Source organism: Giraffa tippelskirchi, chromosome 1 (genome assembly GCF_054371585.1).
Source record: "Giraffa tippelskirchi isolate mGirTip1 chromosome 1, T2T-mGirTip1v1.2.pri, whole genome shotgun sequence".
In the NCBI taxonomy this organism is placed as follows: domain Eukaryota; kingdom Metazoa; phylum Chordata; class Mammalia; order Artiodactyla; family Giraffidae; genus Giraffa; species Giraffa tippelskirchi.
In genome coordinates, this window is record NC_137275.1 from 113,006,930 (window position 1) to 113,026,765 (window position 19,836).

The 19,836-nt window shown below is 45.5% G+C and overlaps 1 protein-coding gene across 1 annotated transcript in view; it reads left to right on the plus strand.

Moving 5' to 3' along the window:
- Positions 1–19,836, plus strand: part of LOC145515805 (annexin A10) — a 53,166-nt gene that overhangs the window by 15,685 nt on the left and 17,645 nt on the right. The window contains exons 4-7 of the mRNA XM_081517161.1: positions 6,663–6,757; positions 16,355–16,468; positions 18,310–18,400; positions 19,376–19,455. Coding sequence (XP_081373287.1) covers positions 6,663–6,757; positions 16,355–16,468; positions 18,310–18,400; positions 19,376–19,455 — 380 coding nt within the window. The remainder of the gene's footprint in view (positions 1–6,662; positions 6,758–16,354; positions 16,469–18,309; positions 18,401–19,375; positions 19,456–19,836) is intronic.

Consider the following 19,836-nt stretch of genomic DNA (forward strand, 5'->3'; position numbering starts at 1 on the left):
TTCTCCTGCCCATACACTCTTAGAGCACCGAGCACCTGTGCTTATTTCATCTCAGTTAGCATATATAATTTCCAGACCATCACTATCAGATCCTGGACAGTGGGAACTATCTTTGACCTACACACCTAAATCACGGCAAAGCTGCCCACAAGACAAAATGAATCTTTGTGGGACCCTCAGTGCTACTTAAATTAGATCCACCACTACCTGCTCCTGACCTTACTCAGCAATAATATGGTGTGAGCTGTAGGGTGTGTGTAGACGCTATTTATACAAGTGCAGGAAGTGTCCCTTTACACCTAATGGCTGAGTTTTCCTGTATCTTCCCTGGAAGCAACCATTCAGCATCTACTAATTCATATTCATGGTGACTTTGTAGAAACACATCATGAATAACAAGAATCAACCATACATCATACAAGCCCATAAAATGGCTAAGGATCATTACGTTATGCTTTTCTGTTAAACCATCAAGTAGCAATTATTTCGGAGAAGGCAATGGCAACCCACTCCAGTACTCTTGCCTGCAAAATCCCATGGACAGAGGAGCCTGGTAGGCTGCAGTTCATGGGGTGGCACAGAGTCGGACACGACTGATGCGACCTAGCAGCAGCAGGAATTATTTAGAAATTCCTGGCCCTAATGCAATAGGACAAGAAAGAGAAAAAGACACAATGTCTAAAGAATAAGTCAAAATTCTTTGTTTCTGCAGCAGATATTATCAGCAAATTTCAAAATCCAAGGTAATCCAGTAAAAAATTATTAGAAGTATGAGAGTTCTGGAGAAGACACTGGCGACCCACTCCAGTACTCTTGCCTGGAAAATCCCTTGGATGGAGGAGCCTGGTAGGCTGCAGTCCATGTGGTCACGAAGAGTCGGACACGACTGAGCAACTTCATTTTCACTTTTCACTTTCATGCATTGGAGAAGGAAATGGCAACCCACTCCAGTGTTCTTGCCTGGAGAATCCCAGGGACGGGGGAGCCTGGTGGGCTGCTGTCCGTAGGGTCGCACAGAGTCAGACACGACTGAAGCGACTTAGTATGCATGCATGCATTGGAGAAGGAAATAGCGACCCACTAGAGTATTCTTGCCTGGAGAATCCCAGGGACAGAGGAGCCTGGTGGGCTGCCATCTATGGGGTCGCACAGAGTCAGACACGTCTGAAGTGACTTAGCAGCAGCAGCAGCAGCAGCATGAGAGTTCAATAATTTTTCTGGACACAAGGTCCACATAAAATTCAATCTCATCTATTTCATTAAGGAATTATTCTGTTAAGACCAAAATAAAAATAATATAACTTGAAATATTGATAGAAAGACAAATATGAATAATTTTAACCAAATAAAGTTTCTTGTAATTTGCAAAAACCATACAAATGTTTACTAAATCTTTTAGGAAAGAAAAACACATAAATAATTCAACAGATACGTCCTGTTAATGACTTCTCTAAATTGATTGCTGTTTATAGTTATTTTAATTGATACTTGAATAACATTTTTTGAGATCCATATGAAAATATTTTGAAATACTTCTAGAAGAAAAAATGAGCCAGAATTGCTATGAACTTTGAAAAACAGAGAATAATTCAGAGAGGTGTATTGTGGATAATATCCCCACAGAATAACAACAAAAATCACATTATAATAATTATGTGTGATGATAGCAAAATCAATATGTATATATAACTGAAAAACCTTATTTGTTGTTCTTCAGTTGCTTAGTTGTCTCTGATTCTTTGCCACCCTATGGAGGGCTACACACCAGGCTTCACTGTCCATGACCATCTCCTGGGGCTTGCTCAAACCCATGTCCATCGAATCGGTGATGTCTTCCAACCATCTCATCCTCTGTCATCCCCTTCTCCTCCTGCTTTCAATCTTGCCCAGTATCAGGATATTTTCCAATGAGTCTGCTCTTCACATCAGGTGGCCAAAGTATTGGAGCTTCCGCATCAATCCTTCCAGTGAATATTCAGGACTGATTTCCTTTAGGATGGACTGGATTGATCTCCTTCCAGTCCAAGGGACTCTTAAGAGTCTTCTCCAACACCACAGTTCAAAAGCATCAATTCTTCAGTGCTCAGCCTTCTTCATAGTCCAACTCTCACATCCATACATGACTCCTGGAAAAACCATACTTTGACAAGATGAACCTCTGTTGACAAAGTAATGTCTCTGCTTTTTCTCATGCTGTCTAGGTTTGTCATAGCTTTTCTTCCAAGGAGCAAAAGTCTTTGAACGTCATGGCGGCAGTCACCATCCGCAGTGATTTTGGAGCCCAAGAAAATAAAGTCTGTCACTGTTTCCACTGTTTCCCCATCTATTTGCCATGAAGTGATGGGACCAGATGACATGATCTTAGTTTTTTGAATGTTGAGTTTTAAGCCAGCTTTTTCACTCTCCTCTTTCATCTTCATCAAGAGGCTCTTTAGTTCCTCTTCCATTTTCACCATAAGGGTGGTATATCATCTGCATATCTGCGGTTTTGATATTTCTCCCAACAGTCTTTATTTCAGCTTGTGCTTCATCTGGCCTGACATTGTGCATGATGTACTATGTCTAAAGGAAATCAGTTCTGAATGTTCATTGGAAGGACTGATGCTGAAGCTGAAGCTCCAATGCTTTGGCCACCAGATGCAAAGAACTGACTTATTGGAAAAGATCCTGATGCTGGGAAAGATTAAAGGCAGGTGGAGAAGGGGTCGCAAAGAGTCAGACACGACTGAGGACTGAACTGAACTCTGCATATAAGTTAAATAAGCAGGGTGACAATATACAGCTTTGATGTACTCCTTTCCCAATTTGGAACCAGTCTCTTGTTCTATGTCCATTTCTAACTGTTGCTTCTTGACCTGCATGCAGGTTTCTCAGGAGGCAGGTAAGGAGATCTGGTATTCTCATCTCTTTCAGAATTTTCCACAGTTTGTTGTGATCCACTCAGGCAAAGGCTTTAGCATAGTCAATGAAGCAGAAATAGATGTTTTTCTGGAACTCTCTTGTTTTTCTATGATCCAGTGGATTTTGGCAATTTGATCTCTGGTTCCTCCACCTTTTCTAAATCCAGCTGGAACATCTGGGAGTTCTAGGGTCACTATGTGAAGCCTAGCTTGAAGGATTTTGAGCATAACCTTGTCAGCACGTGAAATAAGTGCAATTGTGTGGTAGTTTGAACACTCTTTGGCATTGACCTTCTTTGGGATTGGAATGAAAACTGACCGTTTCCAGTCCTGTGGCCACTGCTGGGTTTCCAAATTTGCTGGCATATTGAGTACAACACTTTCACAGCATCATCTTTTAGGATTTGAAATAGCTCAGCTGGAATTCCATCACCTCCACTAGCTTTGTTCCTAGTAATGCTTCGTAAGGCCCAACATCGATATTTTAGGAATCAGTGAACTAAAACAGACTGGAATGCATGAATTTCATTCAGATAACAATCATTTTACTACTGTGAACAAGAATCCCTTAGAAGAAATGGAGTAGCCTTCACAGTCATCAAATGAGTCCACAATGCAGTACTTGGGTGCAATCTCAAAAACTACAGAATGATCTCTGTTCGTTTCCAAGGTAAACAATTCAATATCGCAGTAATCCAAGTCTATGCCCCAAACACTAATGCCAAAGAGGTTGAAGTCTATGAAGACCTACAAGACCTTCTAGAACTAACACACACACACACACACAAAAATGATGTCCTTTTAATCACAGGAGACTAGAATGCCAAAGCAGGAAGTCAAGAGATACTTGGAGTAACAGGCAAGTTTGGCCTTGGAGTACAGAATGAAACTAAAAGAGTTTTGCCAACAGAACACACTGGTCATGGCAAGCACCCTCTTCCAACAACACTAGAGACAACTCGACACATGGACATCACCAGATGGTCAATATCAAAAAGCCTTCTACCTATTATTAAAACTACATTTATTTTGGATCACGCAGTCAACAGACTCCTCTAGAACCATCTCATGTCCCTCGGGTCCAGGACTTAACCCGGGAGCCTGGGCACCCTGCTGCTCAGCGCCACTTCACTGCATGCCACCTTTTTGTCACCAGTCTGAAATTCCAGTCTTTGGAGAAGAGTCACTGCCTCTCCACCTCCACTCTGTAGCTGCCAGACCATCTCTCTGACATGAATAGACACCCTGCCCCACACTGGGTCTCCAGAGATACACTCGCCCACCTTGATCCAATCCTCACCCTCACTCACTACCTGTTTCCACACCCGACTCATTACTTCCTATGATCCCCACATTTCCACGATGGCTTTAAATCCCCCAAATATGATCTGCTTAACATCCTAGCGCTTCAACTCGCTTTTCTCCTCATCTCCATAATTTGTCAGAGAAAAACTGTACCACACACAACTCAACAGGCCAGGATGCCCTTGCAAAAGGAGAGAGACTGTCCCCAGCTCCTCTGGGATAAAGGCAGGCGAGGTCTGAGCCCTGGGCTGAGCTAGTGAGTAGTTCAGAGGACACAGGGTGGGGGCCTGGTCACGCCAGAGGACGCCTGAGTCTGCCCACTGGCACTGAGGGTTCCGCCTGCCACAGAGCCCGGGGCCAGCAACTGTCTTACTCAGCGACTATGGCATAAAGGGGCGGATTCTAAGCCCTTGAGGAAGGCATTTCAAGACTTCCAGCAAGTGGCTGGGAGACGATTTACATCTCAAAGGAGTAAAGAAAGAATTTACAACCACAAGTTTTCCAAAGTAAATGCTCTCAGAAAAAAGCAAAGATCGAAGGCTTATGATAAGGAGAAGTTTATCTAAATACTGGTCAAGCTGAGGGGCTGCTGAGGTCTTCCTGGTCACTACCGTGACCGCATGTGTGCATGCTAAACTGCCCAGTGTCCGACTCTTTGCGACCCCATGAACTATAGCCTGCCAGGCTCCTCTGTCCATGGGATTCTCCAGGCAAGACAACTGGAGTGGGTTACCATTTCCTTCTCCAGGAGATCTTTCTAGCCTGGGGATTGAACCTGCGTCTTTTTTGTCTCCTGCACTGGCAGGCGGTTCTTTATGACCACAATCTCCCCGCAGCGATTGTACATCCAGGCATTTTACCAGATTGATGGGTTGGTAGAGGAGGAAGGGCAGGCCTCAGAGCCTAGGAGCAGGGCCCCTGTTAAAAGCAGGGGCCGGATTCTCTCCTCTCACAGCTCCCTCCCCCAAGACTCTTCCTTCTCTGGAGGGTCTGCACTGAGTAAGGGGCAGATGGGCCCCTGAGCAGAGCAGCTGGAGTTTGTCAGGTGGATTCAACGGGAGCTGTGTCTTCCCTGATACTCCAAGGACGGAGTCAGTGGCAGGAGCCGAGCTCTGCGGCAGTGAGAGAGAGGATGAGCACACCTGTCCCTCCTGAGTGCGGGGAGAGGAGGCCCCGCCCCACCAGGCACCAGTGTGCAAGCGGCTCCTCAGGGGTCACAGAGGGAGGGGGCGCCATCCTATAAGTTGTTGTTGTTCAGTCACTCAGTCAGGTTCGACTCTTTGCGACCCCATGGACTACAGCACGCCAGGCTTCCTTGCCCTTCACCAACTCCTGGAGCTTGCTCAAACGCATGTCCATCGAGTTGCTGATCCCATCCAACCATCTCATCCTCTGTCGTCCCCTTCTCCTCCTGCTTTCAATCTTACCCAGCATCAGGGTCTTTGTCAATATGTTGACTCTTTGCATCAGGTGGCCAAAGTGTTGGAGCTTCAGCTCCAGCATCAGCCCTTCCAATAAATATTCAAGGTTGATTTCCTTCAGGATTGACTAGTTTGATCTCCGTGCTGTCCAAGGGACTCTTGAGAGTCTTCTCCAGCACTACAGTCCAAAAGCATCAATTCTTCAATACTCAGCCTTCTTTATGGTCCAGCTCTCACATCATAATAAATACTGTCAAACCTCCCACAATCTCCTGTGCTAGAATCCATCTTGGCTAAAAGATGAGCATGCATATGGGGAGGGCCCTGGGACAGGTCAGATGTGGAGAAAGAGGCGAGATACCTGGCCAGAGTGGAACACAGCCCTGGAAGAAGTGCCCCACATCAGTGATTTAAATCCCGTCTCTGGCACACTCCTCACTAGGGACGTTGCCTGCTGTCTTCTCTGGGTCTGTGTGTCCGCTTTGCTCCTGCTCTACATGAACTGCTTCTTTGTTCCCTTTGCATGAACTGTGCTGCCAATAACCTCTGTGCCTGCTTCACCCCATTTCTGCGGGGAATTCTTTCTCCAAAAAAGACAGGGACCCTGGTGGTCTCACCTGCTGTCAGCAGGACCAGCGCAGTGACTTTCCTCTCAACGCACACTGTAAATCATTCAGAGCCATGTGGTGAGAAAGACATGGGGTCTGTTCAAACTGGATCCGTATGGAGTTCAGGGAAGCCTTTTGCTGGTGGGGTAGGAGGGGGATGGAAGAAAGGCCACATTCTCTCCTCCCCTCTATTTGTATTGAATCCTTTAAAAGAAAAGTCTGTAGGAGCAGGAGAGGGGGAGACAGAAGGCACCTCGGCCACGGCAGGGGTACCCTGAAACTTCCACTCACGTTGGGCCTTCTCCCTCCACTGGGAGCACCAGGGGACGAGCTGGCCCACTGGCCTTGGCCCCTGCACCGTGGGCTCTCCCTACCTGCAGTGTGGCACCCACAGCACTCACTCACTCTCCAACACAACTCTCTTCCAGGCTGTGACAAGGACCTGCTGATCGACATCCTGACCCAGCGCTGCAACACCCAGAGGCTGCTGATCGCTGAGGCTTACCAGGGTGCCTTCGGCCGGGTGAGTCCCCCCAACCCCTCCCGTTTCCAGGCAAACTTCTGAGACACCTCCGCACAGGGTCTGGGCTCTCCAGTCTCTGATCACAAAGGTGTCCGACTTCACTGAACATTCGAGACAGTTCCTCTACCTCAAACGTGTTGCACAGGATGTGGGAAAGAGACACATCAGAAGTGCCGGCACGTGATGTGTGCCACCAGCCCTTTCTTAGAAATCATTCAGCTTCATAAAATAGAAGCTCTCACAGCCCAACACTACCAGCTGGTCCAATTAGGCACTGCCTGGGAACACCCCGTGTTCAGCTCCAGGGAAGGCACACAGAGCTAATGATCCAGGCCCAGAAATAATATCTTTTCCTGCAGTTCTCCTGAGGCCCTCACCCGCATCTCTATCCAAGTGGCTTCCCCACTAGGTTTTCCTCCCAAGGCTACAGTTAGCGATCATTAGAAAAGAATGGTGCTCAAAAATAGTTTCAGGCAATAGAACCGTCCAGAGTACTTTACATAATCATGCACTGGTTTCGAAGCAGGTACCATTACGGATTTCTCTCCTCTTTTGTGCAGTTAAACCAGGGATTAAGAATGAAAACTCTTCAATCCAAAAGGACCTGGAATAGCAATTACTTTCTGTCACCTGATCATTATCGATGAAATACCACCATAACTCTTTCTCTGTAAGACTAGTTCTTAAAGATTTACTCCACCTCCAAACCTCAGGCTCTGAACAACCACAGTACACAAAACAAAGGTGTTCTCTGCTTTGGAATGAACGACATCTAAAAAGCCCCCACTGCTCATGAAATTAGCTGAATTGAGCCGTAGTAGGAAACCAGTTGTTGTTTTTTTTCCAGGTAAAACTGTTCCTTTTCTTATGTTCCTATGACACCCGGAGTAGTTTTCCTTTGAAAGAGAACATAAAAGCTATACAAGTTGCAGCATCAGTCACCCAATATTGCTGCAATATGCATACTGCCGTAAGAGAGGTCATTTTCAGTAAGTTCTTATCCCAAAAGTTTACGTACATCTGTGCTTCTCATAGATGAGGTTAACTTAGGTAAAAGCGATACTTTATCACTCTCTACAAAATGGCCCTAAAACAGACCAAGAAAAAAACTAAGAAACGAGGTGTTTGCACCTTCTCAGACACCGGATCCTCCAGGGAAGAGGCCTTACCACACGCCCAAGGTCTCAGAGTGGTCAGACCCCCTGTGCTAGGGCCCCAGGCCTCCAGAGAGCTTGAGGACCCTCAGAGGAGCCTCGTGGGGCCCCTCGGCTCTGAGAGACCCCATCAGGTCAGTTAGTCAGTCTCCTAGTCACTTTTACTGCCACGGGTCCCTGGCTCACACGGTCCTGATTTGGGCATCGCCACGTGGTATCCAGATGGATGTGGAAATGGTCCCCCTCCCAAGCTGCTGCCCCAGGACCTTACCCTGGCTATCCCTAAACTGAAGGCAGGAGGAGTCCAAACCTAAAACTCTACTGTCCCGCTTTAATACCAGACCATTAATCTCGATTCCCCCCAAAATACCCATCTCTGCACCGAATTCAATCCATCCTCCCACCCCTCTCACCAAGTCCGCAGCATCTGCACTCTGACCCTCAAGCTGGGCTGGCCACCTCCTGCTCTGCCCACTGCATCAAGAGGAGGCCCTGCAGGTCTGCAAACTGGGCGGCCAGGGCTCCGTGCACTCTCCCCGGGACCTACACACTCAGGCCACCCCAGACACACACCCCCGAGACTGCTACACCACATCCTCTGCTGCCGGCGCACAGGCCTGGCTCTCTGCCCCTCCCTCCGCGCCAGGTGTGCGGACTGACCTTACCTCCCGCCCCTCAGCCTTCACCTCCTGGAGTCAGGGACCGGGTCCAGCCAGGGTCTGATACAGAACAGGAACTGCATTCACAGAAGTCCACTCTGCCTGTAAATACAAAGGAGGAAAAACAATCCCATTAGGGTACACTGAACAGGTAAAAAAAGTACCGACAAACTGCCTAAATTTCCCTTTTCCTTCATTTCTTCCTCTGGATGCCCCCCAGTCAGCCTGCTGGACCTTGGGGATGGCTTCCTGACCTCCCCCACTGCTCACGTTCAGAAGGACTTCTTCCACCTGGACAAGGCTAGCTTTCCCTTCCTGTGGGAGAGCTGATAGATTTCCTGTATGGTAACCATTGATTTTTATTAACAGGAATAATAAAGATGAGAGGAAATTACTCTCTTAGCTGCTGAATAAGGTACAGTTCTGGGCACATTCCACAAATACTTCTTACTATTTGATACTTTACATTAGACGAGCTGCTGACACTAGTCCCGAGACACACGAGAGGAGCCTTGGAACACCGCTGACACACTGGTCAGCGTAAGGGATGCGGTCACTCCAGACCCTGACCCAGAGCAGTTCTCCCCAGTGCAGTGGAACCTGGGACCCAAGATGCCCCTGGGCTGGGGAGTCTGCCCCAGTAGAAGGGCTGGGCAATCTGACAGTGGTTCCTAGAGGAGGCAAATTCACCTGAAGTAATATTCTGGAATACAAATTGGCGCAGCCACTATGCAGAGCAGTATGGAGATTCCTTAAAAAAACAGTTATCATATGATCCAGTAATCCCACTCCTGGGCATACATCTGGAGAAAAGAATAATTTGAAAAGCTACATGCATCCCAGTGTCCATAGCAGCATACGATAGCCAAGACATGACTTTTATATCTAAGACAACCTAAATGTCCAATGACAGAAGGATGGATAAAGAAGATGTGATATGTACATATGTACAATGGAATATTGCTCAGCCATAAAAAAAATGAAATAATGCCATTTGGAGCAACATGGATGGACTTAGAGATATTATCATACCAAATGAAGTAACAGAGAAAGAGAAATACCGTATGATATCACTTAAACATAGAATCCTTAAAAATAATCCAGATGAATCTACATAGAAAACAGAAACAGACTCACAGACATAGAAAACAAATATATGGTATCAAAGGGGAAAGGTGCGGGGGATAAATTAGGAATTTGGGATTAACAGATAGATACCACTGTAAATAAAACCGATAAACAACACCGGTTTACTGTATAGCACAGGGAACTCTACTTAATATCTTGCAGCAACCTACAACGGATCACCCTGCTTTATACTTGAAACTAATGCAACATTGTAAATCAACTACATGTCAATATAAGTAGATACGATTTTTAAACATGTAGTTACCACTGCACAGTGACAAAGCAGTTTGCACAAGTGTTTTTCTAATGTAACATAAAATTTCCCGAGGGTTTACACGATGACTATTGGGGTGGGCAGAATTAAGACAACTTCTAAGTCACACTTCGTACAGGTCTACAACATGGCTTCAAGAGCAAGTATTTTTTTACAACAGCAGGAAAAGTGATAGAAGTTAAAAACATATTCCAACAAGCAGAGTGCTGGCCATCCTGTGTCTTGCCCTGAGTGCACACAGTTGGGTAAAGGTGAAAGGAAGAAAGAAAAGGGAACCGCCATGTCACTTGTAGTTTAAGTGGAGCTGTCGGAGCTGCTGCGACACGGCCCACCTGCAGCTCCAACAGATCCACTTGAACGGCATCCACTCAGCCTAGTTTAGGCCCAGGCTGTGAGGCCCATGGAGTCCCTTTGGGGCAAGTCTTTGGCCAAAAGGAAAGAGCAGCAGGCAGGCTGGGGAGAGGCACCCTGCGAAGACTGCATCTGCAAAGCTTTGTCTGTCCCTCCGGAGAGCATTTAAAACACTGACTAGACAACGCAGGTGAAGGCTCCGCTCTGAACTTGAGAAGTTTGGCTACTTCAACATGTTATTCAGTATCTGTTTTCCCTAATGAAAGTACTGTCTTCTGATGTCCTGAAAAACAAGCCACCACTACAGCGAGCTTCCCAGGTGGTGCTAGTGGCAAAGAACCCGCCTGCCAATGCAGGAGACTTCAGAGATCCAGGTTCGATCCCTGGGTCGGGAAGATCCCCTGGAGAAGGAAAGGGCAACCCCCTCCAGTATTCTTGCCTGGGAAATGCCAAGGACAGGGGAGCCTGGCGGACTACAGTCCATAGGTCGCAAAGAGTCACACAGGACTGAAGCAACACACACACACGCACGCGTATTATGTTAGAATGAACTAGTGCTCTGGAGAAAAGATGAAGCCGGGCGAGAAACAGTGCTGGGGCCGGGGCATACTGTCAACGGTGACAGCAGGCTCTATGAAGTAGGCCGCTGGCACAGACAACAAAAGAACATGCAGGTGACAGGAATGGGAACCCGGGGCCCTGAGGGAGGGGCCTGCAGACCCAGGAGCTGCAGAAAGCTGGCCGGGTGGAGCGGGTAGGGAGCAGGGATGGCAGCGGCCGGAGGTGAGGGCAGGGATGTGACCACCGCGGGCCCATCCAGCGCCCTGGAGACAGACCATCGCATAGAACACCTGCATGTTTGCTGTATTCTGAGCTGAGCTGCACAAACGTAGCTGTAATTCATCCTGGCGTTTGGAGTGGGGAAGGGCCTTTCTGCAGAGAAGTGACTAGCTGATGTGCAAGTTCCAGGGTCACCTGCCAGGTGCGCTGGGAGGGCAAACGGGAGGGCAGAACGGGGCGCTCTGGAGGCCTGGGCACTGACCGCAGGAGCGATGACCACGAAAGGCCGAGGTTGCAGCGATAACTGGGCATGAAATCGTCAATTTGGGGATGCATTCATAAGTTAGAGACCATGGAATCACTGACAACTGGATACTGGAAAGGCTGTGAGATATACAAGGGAACAGACAACTAATGAGGTGGAGAGAAAGGAAAAAGAGGGGAGAGAGGACACAGCTAGTACCCACCATTTTAAACCTACAGCAAATTACCTAATATTTTTTGGGAAAAAGACATTTCGAGTGCCTCATAGCAGCCAGAAAACATGTTAAGGACTTCACCTGAGCAAACATTGTCTAGTAAGGTCAACGCTGAGGTGAGACCCGTCCTCACTGTACAGACCGGACAGGGCACACAGGTGAGCTGCCCACCTCGCAGCTGACGCTCGGCCCGGGCTGAACCCAGGCCACCTCCCGCCCGGGCGCCACTGGCAGTCTTTTTCACCGAAGTGCTCCAGCTTCCTCTAGGTCCCTTATCAAATCCGTGTGCTACAGCCACGCGCACACACGCACCCGTGCACCCCCGCGCTCCGGCGCGCAGCTCCCCCAGCGCCATCTAGCGGCCGCGCCGAACCTCACCGGGCAGTGGAACCTGCGCAGTTGTTCCGGGTCAGAGCCCACAGGTGAAGTAAGGGGAAGTAAGGGGAAGATGCTGTTACGAATGTTCGGGAGGAATAGGGACCCCAGAAGTGACTGAAGATCAAATGGAGGATTTTGCCATGCCCAAGCCATTGCCTGTATGTTTTACGTTTCATCAGTAAATTCAGGGCTTTCTCCCACGTTCATTCCTTCATTCTCCAACTTGTTACAGCTTCATTTATACAGGGTATACACCATAAACTCTGCACATCTGACCACTCAGCACTCGGCCAGATTTGGCAACATTTGTGATAAAGCCGTTTCTTGTTGTTTAGTCGCTCAGTCATGTCCAACTCTTTGCTACCCCACGGACTGTAGCCCGCCAGTCTCCTCTGTCCTTAGGCTTTCCCAGGCAACAAGACTGGAGTGGGTTGCCATTTCCTTCTCTGGGGGCATTTTCTCGACCCAGGGATCAACCCCACCTCTCCTGCATTGCCATGAAGATTCTGTACCGCTGAGCCACCTGGGAAGCCTGAGACAGACTTGGGGAGGGGGGCATACATTCATGTAATATGGTCATTCATCCAGTGCAATAAGCTCAGGGGTGGAGCTGCAGTGTCAAAGAAACAATCAGCTGCCCTGAGGGCCGGAGGAAGGCTGCAGAGTTGCAGATTCTACCCTTTCCATCTGCCGCCCTTTAAACCGAGGTACAGCACTGGATTTAATTTTTTCTTTATTGGGGTATTAGGACAATATTAGTTGCATAAATTGAGAAGTCTTCTTTCACCCTCTGCTTTCTACACAATACTGTGTAGAGATGATTTTACTTCTACATTAAAATGTGTCATAGATTTTATGAAGTGACTCCACTTGGGTCTAGAGATTAAAGAGGGTCGATTACTTGTGAATCCGGTTTTGTTTTGTTTTGTTTTTAGTCAATATAAGGAAATTTAGATTGAGTTCGAAATTCTCCTTGCCCTAGTTTGGTAATATGTGGCTGTCAACAAATTTATACTTTTCAACTAAATTTTAAACTATAGTGGTGTATCTTTATGTTTTTCTCCAGATATATGCCCAGGAGTGGGATCGCAGGGTCATATGGTAGTTGTATGTTTAGTTTTCTGAGGAGCTTCCATGCTGTTCTCTGTAGACGCTGCACCATTCCTAGTCCCATTAGGAGTGCAGAAGGGAACTGAGCCTCAGCTCTGCTCACCTGTCTGTGACACAGCCACAGGTGGTCCCTAGGGATGCAGCAGCCAGGTGACAGGAATGACCTACAGGTGCTGAGTATTTCAGGCTTTATGATGATGGCATAATTCAAAAAGACACGTGCACCCCAGTGTTCACAATAGCCAGGACGTAGAAGCAACCTAGGTGTCCACGGACAGAGGAGTGGATAAAGAAGATGTGGAATGTGTCTGTGGTATGCGTATGGAACATTGCTCAGCCATAAACAGCAATGACATCATGCCACTTGCAGCAACATAGAGAGACCCAGAGAACATTATGCTTAGTGAAACCAGTCAGATAGAGAAAGACAGACACTGTATGATATCACTTATATGTAGAATCTGAAATATGACACAAATGAACTTATCTACAAACCAGAAATAGACTCACGCACCTGGAGAACAGACTCACATGCACAGAGAAGAGGGGGGGATAAATTAGCAGGGTGGGGTTAACATATACACATCACTATATATAAAATAGATAAACAACAAGGACCTACTGTATAGCACAGGGAAATTTAGTCAATATTTTGTAATAACCTAAGAGATAGATTATGAAAAACAACATATAAACATATATATATATCTGAATCACCTGAAACTAACACAAGATTGTAAATAAATTATATTTCAACTAAAAATATAAATAGTGGTATAAATGTGTTCATAATATTCTCTTTTTTCCTTTAATATCTGTAGTATTTGTGTATGCTACTCTTACATTGCCAATATTTTTGCATTTTCTTTTTTCTTGTCAGTCTAATTAGAATTTTATTAACATTCAGAAATTAGGTTTTGATTTCATTGACAGTTTACGTATTTATTAATTTTCTATTTCATTGAATTATGATCTTATTCTCATTTCCTCCCTTTTTTAAAATTTAAGATATATGAGTATATTACATTAATCCATCACAGTCTGCATTCCACCCTGTCATTTCCTCCCTTCTTATATTGGATTTAATGTATTCTTCTCTTTCTAGTTTTGAGGTGGAAGATTAGGTCATTGACTGACTGTTTCTCTTCTAATATAAATATTTAAAGCTAAAATGGATGTTCAATCACTGTCTCAGCTGCATGTCACATATTTTGACGTATTACATTTTCAGGTTCACTAAATAAAGTATCTGGGATTGCCCAGATCCATCTTTATTATTAGTTCGCAGTTGATTTTGCTGCAGTGGGAGAGTAAACTCACCCGAGAGACAAGTCATGAGCCGTGCCGCAGGAAACGTGTCATCCTCGTGCTGTTCTGACTATGCAAAGTCCTCGCTGTCGGAAGGATGCCCACCGCCACCGACAGGGAGGGCGATGTGAGGGATTAGCTACACGACTGTGAGGTGGACAGGCCACAAGCCACAGGGCAGGCCAGCCGAGACGCAGGCCAACTGGAGTCTCAGAGGGGGTAGGAGTCCAGTGTCAAGGACCAGCTGCTGGCAGAACTCTTGAGGGAAAGTCTTCAGCTGACTGAAGGAGCCTCACCCACATTGTGGAGGGCAATTCGCTCGACTTGAAGTCCACTGATTTAAACGTAAATCATCTAAAAACATAAATCATCTAAAAACACCTTCACAGAAACATCTAGAACAATGTTAATGGCCCAGCAAAAGTGAATAAAGTTAACTATCAGAAGCGACTTCTGAACGCCCATCCCAAAGCAACTTCTCCCTTGTCTGACTGTCTTGTGTCCCTAGGCCTGTAAGGCCATTCTCATCTCTTACCTGAATTTTTAGAACCCTCTTGAACTACTGTTTAGGATCTTATGATGTGAAAAATGATGACCAGAGCCTTCCAAAGCATTAGCTCGCATTTTCACTCGCATTATGTCTGGGATGTTTATGGATGTGGATCCTCTTGAAAACAGAGATTGTGTGTTGTTTTTCTCCAGCTCCTACCATCTTGTCTGAGAAAAAGTAGAAATAAAAACCCACTGACTCCACTGCTGCCTTTCCTTCAAAACGATGTGCTGAGCTCATGTGGGCAGGAGAACAAAGTCTTCACAAGCTCATGTGTTCACAACGGCTTTATCATTGCTTTTGCCTGCCTCCTGACAGCACACCAGGACAGTCTGTTACAGAAATTAGAAACAGTTGATGGCAAAAGATGAGGGAATTGACTGGAATACCAGCTCCATGAGGAGGCGATCTTGTAAGTCTTATATATACTCCAAGACCAGCCACAACTCCAGACATTAGACAAACTGCCTTGACCTGAGCAAAAATTCTCTGTGTTGCCAATTAACATCTTGTGGGTGATGCCTTTTTGCTAAAAAAGAAACACAGGAAATATACTGCCAGATTATACCAAATAAAGTGAAAATTATGACAATTTTGGTTTGTACTGTAACAAAGCTTATTGTGCCTTATTGAATTATCTTATTGAATCATAACTAAACTGTTGCATATTTTAACATATAACTGAATATATACTGTACATTTTAACAAGAAATAGTACATTTAAAAAATCTTTCAGATGTCTTTGTAACCCTAGAAAACATAAATTGTGCATATTTTTTGTTTTTAAACATCTACTCTATATGAGTGAAAAGAAAACTAAAGGAAAACCATCAGTTTCACGCCTTTATACCTGTATTTCAAGGGCTAAAATCTAGCATGCTTGTTTTTCTTTTTCAGGTGACTATTTAAAGAAAGTTCCAAGACTGCTTACTTAACTCATTTACACAAGCTTTTTGGCAACAGTATAACCGGAACTCTTTACTAAAAGACACTGCTATATGATAAAATGCATATTTTAAGGACTAATATTTCATTAATTCCACACAAAACTATTATACTCCCTACTGAAATGCTTTCAGTTTCAACTTTTATTTATTTTAAGCTTTTCATATTTTAACTTTTATTTATGAGCTCAGAACAGGGGCTGTGTTGGTATTAAAGAAGGATCATGGTTCTGTGTTTGTGTAACTAGAATATCCATACAGATGACGTCTGGCGTGGAGATATGACCACATCACTCATTTTCAAACCCTCAAGTCCATCCTCTCATGTAACCCATGTACACACGTGTGAACCCAAACCAAACTAGCTATTATGTGAAGGGGCAAGGAGAAGGGAATCCTGCTAGAAGACTTTCTGCAATTATCCCATTTTCCCCGCAAACTTGGGAAGTGGTGTAATGCAAGTACTTGCTTTCCCTGCACAGGACCTGGTTGGGGACTTGAAGGAGAAGCTTTCCAATCACTTCAAGGACGTCATGGTCGGCCTCATGTACCCCCCACCCTCATATGATGCCCACGAGCTGTGGCACGCCATGAAGGTAGAGCGGGTCACCCAGTGATATACTGCCACGTGTGATCGGGGTGGGGGGGGGGACATGTCAGTAAAGAAGAAATGAGAGAAATGCTTGGGGTGAGGGGGTTGTCATGAAAGGGGGGCCTCCGTAGCCCAGTGGCAGGGTCACTTGACTCTTCTTTTGAGCAAACTCAGATCCACGACCCGGCCCTGTGCAGAGCTGCCGAGAGGAAAGAGGAAATGAGCTGCTTTGGGGGCTGTTTGCATTTGTCTCTGCCCCAGTATGGCTTTCAGCTTCCTTGATGGCTCAGTGGTAAAGAATTCACCTGCCAATGAGGCAGGCACATGTTCGATTTCTGGATCAGGAAGAACTCCTGGAGGAGGGCATGGCAATCCACTCCAGTATTCTTGCCTGGAGAATCCCATAGACAGAGGAGCCTGGCAGGCTACAGTACCTGGGGTCACAAAAAGTAGGACACAACTCAGTGACTAAACAGCAGCATCAGCCCGTTTGTCTTCCTCTGTTAAGTGGAAATGTTAGCATTCTTGTGAATCTCTTTAAACTATTGTATCAATTGGGCTCATAAAGGAATGAGTCAGTAATGCTGAGGCAGAGACAAAACATAGATGACATCTATATTTTTGTGACCCTAAATTAGTCCTTTACCAAAACTACTGCTCAAATGTAGCAAAATCTTGCTTCTAAAGGATCAGAACAATTCTTTCTTACAGGCAAGTCATGAAAGAAACTGACTACAGATTTGTCAGAGGTTTGTTGGCTAGGGAAGGGGGACAGATGACTTTCCAGATCTTTCCAAATGCTGAATGAAACACCAGCAGAGACGCTGCAATCACTCCAGGGGGATGCCTGCCAATGACCTGATTTCCCCCATCTGGAAACAACACGAAAAGGGAAAGGAAGACAATTAGGGAACCTGGGTCATGGCCATCGTATTCACAAATCAGCACTGTTGTTTGTTTTAGTCGCTAACTCATGTCCGATTCTTTGCGACCCCATGGACTGTAGCCTCCAAGCTCCTCTGCCCATGTGATTTCCCAGGCAAGAATACTGGAATGGGTTGCTATTTCCTTCTCCAAGGGATCCTCCCCACCCAGGGATCAAACCAGCGTGTCTTACTTGGCAGGCGGTTTCTTTACCGCTAAGCCACCAGGGAAGACCAGTAGATCAGCACAGGCCTTATATAAAACCCAAATTTCAGCTAATGTCTTTTTAAGTGTTGCATATGTCAGTCCGTACCTCTTGCAAAATGATGTAACTAAAAACCTAGGGAGAAAGTCCTATGTCGATGGTTAGATGAAACTGTTAAATTTTTTCAATGTTTCATAAACTGGTATGGATTTCTGAAGCTCTCTGAAAAAGGTGTGTTGTCTTTCAAATCACCATCAGGGAGGAATATCCTATGACTGAAAGAGGCTGCAGAGAGTACTCAGTCCAAATATTCAGGCAAATGGTATAAAGCTCCACACCTGGGGAGAGGTGGGGTGAGGTCTCTGCACCATCCTTAGGGAGTTAGGGACCCAGAATCAAGTACCAGTTTGCCCAAGAATTGACATTCTAGCAGCAAAGAAAATGAGTGTCATGAGTGCTGTTTAAACGTCTTTTCCCACACGATTTAGAGATGCCCGTGCTGTTTTATTTTATGAAGGAGCTCATTTCAGATGATACCATCTTCTTGAAAACCACACACCTAGTAGATACCAAAGCTGGACCGAAGCAGGACCGTCTTTACCTTGAGCACACGCCCGCCCTCCGCCTCTTCTCAGAGCACCAGGGGCCGCATCCGTTCACTACAGGGCTATTCCCCGTATAGATGCCTTCATGTTTCTCCTGCTCTGTCCTTCCAGGGAGCAGGCACTGATGAGAACTGCCTCATTGACATATTAGCTTCGAGAACAAACGGAGAAATTTTCCAGATGCGAGAAGCCTACTATTTGCGTAAGGAAATTCACATGCGTACATATGTTTTACACACGTTATAAACTTCATATTTTTCAAATAACAGGCAAAAGATTCCAGTTTATGTATTTTAAAGAATTATCTAAGACACTCACACATGAGATATCACTCACTCAAGACTAATGAATTGTCTAAGTGGAGTTGGTGATTAGGGCACTAAAAACAAAGCGATCCCAAGATAATTGAGTGAAGCAAAGTTTCCAGGAAAATACCGATGAGTTTGTACGAGGTAGATTTTAGTTTAGGACAGCGAGCACTCAGGACAGTGGCTCAGGGAGGACTTTGTCTCTCACCCAAAAGGGACAGTTATGAAGACAGAACAAAGCAAAGTGTAATAATCACTCAGTGAATTTTACAAATACAGGCAACAACTTCACTTTTCATAAACCTCATAATCACTGAATCCACCTCAGAATCTGATTTTTATGCATTTTAAAAGCAGAAAGGTTAACCACTTTCATATTCAAAAGAGCTTTAAGACCTTAAGTTCCATTGCATCATGTATCATGTGACATTGAGTGTGAACAAAATGTTCCAGACAATCAGCTCCATTGCACTCAAACAAAAACAAGACTTTCCCGGGGCAGAGAGTTAAGACCCTTCACTGAAAATATTAAGACAACACAAAGACTTTGGGGACCAGTGGGCTAGGCAGTGGTCTAAGGAAAGAGAAGACAAAGCCCTGAATTTTAAGGGTTACAGAATGTGAAATGATTTTCAATGTTGGTTTTCAGTTTCGGAATAGAGATGGTATTTTTACAAGAAAGTAGACTTGGGCCGGTGTTATCGTTGGGGTCAGTTTTGTTGAGCGGACTGTTCATGGGCCTCATGTGAGTAGAAGGTGGTAGAAGACCAAGAAATGTCACCCGTATGGGAGCAGCGCTGACCTCTGCGAACACAGGGATGCGTGGTTCCGTCGTGACTAACCCTTCCACGTGGGTGTGCTCTCCCCAGAATACAGCCGTGACCTGCAGGAGGACATCTACTCAGAGACCTCAGGACACTTCAGAGATACGCTCATGAGCCTGGTCCAGGTAGGAGATTCCTAGATTCGCTGCACTGTGCACTACTGAAAAATAGACACATTTCGTTTTCAAAAAATAGCACAGGAAACTCCAGTATTAACAGTTACCGAACACCAGTAAATTCAAGGCACTGCAATGGAAACTTGGGTTGAATACAGAGACAAACAGTATGACTAAGACACCATCTCTGTCCTTAAAACAATCTAAGTAAAATGATCATAGTTATAGATATATGCATAGTTGATTATATATTATGTGGGAGTTAACAGACTGAGATCATTACAGTTACAATTAGTAGAATGTGCACACCGTCTAAGGCATCAGGAACTCAGGACCCACCCAGCTGATGAACAGTCAGAACCACTAGATGAAATACAAGAAACTGGGATC